Raw genomic sequence first — 5,311 nt, 5'->3', positions numbered from 1 at the left:
TCATAGGGCTTAACATCCCGAACGAACTTTCAAACATAACTAAGAGTTTTCCAACTCATAGAGTCATATGCTTGTTCCATATCAATTTTAAATGAAACAAGACCTTTTGAAGATTTAGAATACGTGAATTTATGGAATATTTCTTGAGCCACCAGCACATGATCGGAAAGAGACCTCCCCTTGATGAATGTCGCCTGTTCCATTCAGACAAGTTTAGGGATCACCATTACCAACCTGTTTAAGATCACCTTGGCTGCCACTTTATAAATCGCATTGTATAAGCTAATTGTTCTATAATTAACAGGAAATAATGGATTACTAACATTGGGAATGAGGACAATAAGTGTATCTTTCCAGTTTTTATCCATTTCACCATGTTGCAGAAAATATATAATGGCATTTAGAAAATCTGTTTTGATGATGCTCCAGTAACCTTTGATAAATGAGTAAGAAATCCCATCAAGTCCAGGTGCTATATTACCTTTGGTGTGCTCAATGGCCTGTTCAATTTCAGATACAAAGAATTCATCTTCAATAATTCTCCTATCATCAGCACTTAGAGTTGCTTGCGATTTTGTCCAGCCATGAGTTACAGCATCTCTAAATTTCCATTTCTGAGTGAAGAATTGAGATAAAATTTCCTCAATTTGCTTCTGTTCCTCCACCAAATTGCCATTTCCATCTTTAATCTTGAGAATACTGTTAGAATTTCTTCTAGCACTAGCATAGGAATGGAAGAACTTTGTGTTGCTATCACCATCAACCCACCATTTTACCTTAGCTCTCTGCTTCCACCAATCATTCAAACGTTCCATAACAGAATTAAGATCATTAACCTTATTCTTCAGCACCCAGCATTCAACTTCTGTCAGAAAACCAGAAATGGACTCCTTGGATTGCAGCTCCATGATCTCATCCAGCAATTATTTCTTCAACAGGTTCAAATCTTTGTTTCTTTTCTTACTCCAGAAGAACAAGGCCCTAAGAGTTTTCTTGAATTTAGAGTTCAGCACTTGTGCAAAGCTGCCTTGATAGAATTTTCCCCATTCCTTTTTCACCAAAGAGAAAGAAACAGGCTTTGAGACCCATACATCCTCAAACCGGATTATTTTCTTGTTAACAGATATGGCATCCATAAAATTAAGAAGAATGGGGCTATGATCTAAGGAGATCCTAGCAAGATCTCTAACAACCATATGTTGAGATGAATTTAAGGCCATTGAGTTAAGAAATCATCTATCCAACCTCTCTAGAATTCGGCCCCCACTGACTTTATTGTTGCACCATGTAAACCTTTGACCAATAAATCCAATTTCATAGTAATCATTGTTAGAAAAGAAAGCACTCATCTCCTTCGGCCCTTGGGAGAATTGAAACCTTCTCCCACCTCTTTTGTCTTCTCTAGAAGTAAGACAATTAAAGTCACCTCCTACCACCATTGGAGAATTGGCCGTAGAGTTCACCTCCAAAATTTCCCAAAGCTCCCTTCTTTAATGCATATCTTTATTGCCATAAACAGTAACAATCCTCCAAATGCCCTTATTGTTGATTTTCAAATCTCCAATAACACATTGAGATGAGGAATCAACAATTTGGAAATCTAAAATCAAAGAATCCCATAAAATGATAATGCCTCCCGACAACCCTTATAAAGGCATATTGTAAAATTTCCATCTATCACCAATCAATACTTTAACCTCCTTAGAGTCTATAGAGGTCAATTTTGTTTCAACCAGTCCCAAAAAGAAAACTCCAAATGTATTAACAAATTCTTTGAGATATAGAGAAGCACCTTTCTTTTTGCTCCTCTACAATTCCAGAATGCTATTGAAGACATTATTGAAAGGGTGGGAATATGGCCCCCAAATGACCTTTTGTTTCCATCTCTAATCTTCTATTTCTAGTATGAGAACTGATTGGACCGAGATCCTTCAATTGTTTTGATTTTTTTTCTTTTTTACAAGAGTACTTCCAGCAACCTCCATACTAGCCTCTTCAATCTGCACAGGATCAGCTTTAGCAGAATCTACAGGATTTACTAAAACTTCAGCAGCCACTTCCATTGTTTGAGTTTCCTGTAGAATTTCACCTTCTTCAACAAGGTCAATAAGAGCATTAAACTTTTTGTTACTTGTATGAGAGTTAAGATTGCTGCCCAACACTGACTCTACAGCTTGTAATGAACCCGTTGCTTCAGTTTGAACATGAATTCCTTCTATTTTCTCTGGAGCAGAATCAGAATTAACTTTATCTTTTACCAATGGAGGAATAGCTTTACTGCCTTCAATTTTCTTCCATGACGTAATCTCCCTTGGTTTTTGAATGATTTTCTTTGAATTCCTGGAAAAATTTCTTCTCCGGTTAACAACTAACCAAGGTCCATAGCCCACATCTTCTTTAATCAGGTCCCCATTCATTTTGTTCTAATTGTCTTCTTCACCAATAGAAATAGGATTTAAATTCTTCTCTTTGGCAACATCTATCTTCCTGATTTTACAATCTTCCTTGCTATGCCCGATCATCCCACAATTGTAACATAAAACATGTATTCTTTCATATTCTATTTTTGGTAGAATTTTTCGGAGCATCCCTCTACCCAAACTCCAAGAGGTAACTTACTATCAAGCTTGATTTTGACACAGACTCTTCCAAATTCTCACCTCCCCCACTGGAACATATTGCCATCTAGAAGGATAGGCTTCCCCACCATAGAAACAATTCTACAAATATTTATTTCATCCCAACATTGAAGAGGGAGGTTCAGCAATCTAATCCATATAGGAGCCGTCAATCCTCTAAGAGAAGTGGGTGAAAATTCTTGCGACCATCTATCAACTCCTATAATTTTTCCTTTAACAAACTAAGGGCCATTTGATAAAAACAGCTTCCAAGTGTTCTTATTCAAAGAAGGAAAAAAGAACCCAGCTCATTCCAAGCATTGTAAGATGAAATTTTCCAAGTTGGGACAATTGTCTTCTAAGTTCCGAGTTGATTACAGGTAAAGCTGCTTCGCCACCAAAAACTTTAACCACCGGTGAGTTTGACAAATTTTTAGAATTTTCCAATTCATTTTGAATATGCAGTTTTACTGTGTTTCCATCTTTAAACATAAAGTTTCCCAATTCCAGATCTCATACCTTGATGTTCTCTCTTTTCTTCCAAGCATTCTGGTTTGGCATAGCATAAGGACGAACTGGGATAAAAGGAGTTTCCACACAATCTCCCAATACAGCAGATTCAAAAATTCGAACATTTTCTAGATCAGAGAAGATTTCATTGTTTTTTAACACATGGGCATTGCAGCAATCAGTCACTTTATCTCCTTCCTTCAACTCAACCATCGAATCATTTTTAGCATTACATTTTTTATTTAGATTTTGGAACTCTATATATGAGATGTTGCTTCCAGTCATTACCTTGGACGAAGGCGAAGCATTAAAATCGCCATTTTGAATCTTAATAAATTTATTTTTAGGAACATAATCTTCCTCCATTAAAGCACCTTTTCCTTTACTCGGAACTTATGGATTCTTCTTTAGTAAACATCCGCCCTCATTAATAACAAGAGGCAAACCAGATTTCAGGCCTGTCTTCGACAAATGAGCAAACAACTTGTCATCGCTGAAGGCTAGGGGGACGAAGAAAACGTACAAGCAGGGGCGATCGAAATCCTTGAAGAAGAACGACGATCCTCTTGATGTCCACCAGCGAACTTCCACCACCATGAAATGCGAAAGAACCACACAAAACTGTTTTTTGAAATCACGAGCAGAACGAATTCCTCATAGCTTCTCTCTCTTCCTCTGATGGATAGAATGTTATTTACTTAGAGAAATGCTTGATGATTTTGATCTTATAAAAGAGTTCGAGAGAATTCATCAAGAATATAAGACCTATATGAGGTTGTATGTCAGAGTACTGCTCGATGACATTAACATGTGTGGAAGAGGTTGAGAGAATCCATCAAGAATGTATGACTATCTGAGATTGTATGTTAGAGCCTTTGCTCGATAATATTAACCTATATGAAAAAGGTCAAGAGAATCCACCAATGATGTATAACATATCCGAGGTTGTATGTCAGATCCTTACTCGATGATGTTAACCGATGTAAAAGAGGTCAAGAGAATTCACCAAGGATGTATGACCTATCCAATGTTGTATATCAGAGCACTGCTCGATGATGTTAACCTATATGAAAGAGGTCAAGAGAATCCACTAAGGATGTATGACCTATCCGATGTTGTATGTCAAAGCCATACTCGATGACGTTAACATGTGTGGAAGAAGTCGAATCGAATCCCCTTGGGATCGATTCGATTTTGCCTTGATTGAGAGGGGGCGAACGCCATGTGTATCCAGAATAAAAGGTGAAGAATGGTCTATCTTTTGACCGTTACTGTCTTTTTAAGTTCGAGATTAATACCTTGCCCAAGGAGTAGAAGTTCATCAAGGGACTGTATAAAGATTGAAATCTTTGTATTTGCTAGAAACTTTATGAAAATATTTTCTCAAAATATCATCTTGGATGTTGGAAACATTGTAGGAACTTTATTAAATATTGTTCCATTCAAGGTTGCCCCCAGTCTATATCTAATTTTCATGAATTTGATATAGCAATAATTGATGTCAAGAAGTTGATATGAATGACGTTTTGACGTTGGAGCAAAAATTGCACCCTAATTGGAAACCACATTCCCATAAACGATGCCAAACTGTTGCATCCTGGAGTATTCACAGCGATAGAGAAAAATGAAATTTAGCGGCTTAGCATTGTATGAAGATCCAACATGCATACAGATAAAGAGAGAGGGTGCGTCATTCACTAGAGACACTAAGATTTTTATGTGAAAAGCCCCTAACAAAGGGGGAAAACTCACGAGGCCTAGCCCAGTATGAATGAATCCACTAGCATTTACAGTTAATTACAAATGAGGCCCTTCTTTGGGGGAATGCCTTAGCTTGATCTACATCTTATAGAGTACATTACATGGTGGGAATGCAAAGAATCATTTTTTATGTGTTTGTTTGGTCGAAAGAACTATAGTCGATGGGCGATGTAAGTCGAAAGGATCATAGTCGGCAGGCAACGGAGGTTGGAAGGATTGCAGTCGGTGGGTGATGTAAGCCAGACGGACTATAGTCGTTGGGCAATAGAGGTCGGAAGGATTGCAATCGATGGGAGACGTAAGCCAAAAAGACCATAGGCGACGGACAACATAGGTCGGAAGGACTGTAATCGGTGGGCGACGTAAGTTGAAAGGACCGTAGTCGATGGGCAATGGTGGTCAGAAGGAATATTGTCTAATGA

The 5,311-nt window shown here is 37.8% G+C and overlaps 1 protein-coding gene across 1 annotated transcript; it reads right to left on the bottom strand.

The window, feature by feature from the left end:
• Window positions 1-203: 203 nt before the first annotated feature.
• Window positions 204-908, bottom strand: LOC110103678. Its single transcript, XM_020832480.2, has one exon. It carries the CDS (start codon window positions 906-908, stop codon window positions 204-206), a length of 705 nt encoding a protein of 234 aa, XP_020688139.2.
• Between the last annotated feature and the right edge of the window lie 4,403 nt (window positions 909-5,311).

The sequence above is a fragment of the Dendrobium catenatum genome, unplaced genomic scaffold (genome assembly GCF_001605985.2).
Source record: "Dendrobium catenatum unplaced genomic scaffold, ASM160598v2 fragScaff_scaffold_795, whole genome shotgun sequence".
NCBI classification, from domain to species: domain Eukaryota; kingdom Viridiplantae; phylum Streptophyta; class Magnoliopsida; order Asparagales; family Orchidaceae; genus Dendrobium; species Dendrobium catenatum.
The sequence above is the reverse complement of the archived record's forward strand: the minus strand, read 5'-3'. Positions and strand labels throughout refer to the sequence as shown.

Bases quoted from the DNA above. Each gene is read 5' to 3' on its own strand.
- LOC110103678 (XM_020832480.2), bottom strand. From the start codon at position 908: ATGGAGCTGCAATCCAAGGAGTCCATTTCTGGTTTTCTGACAGAAGTT.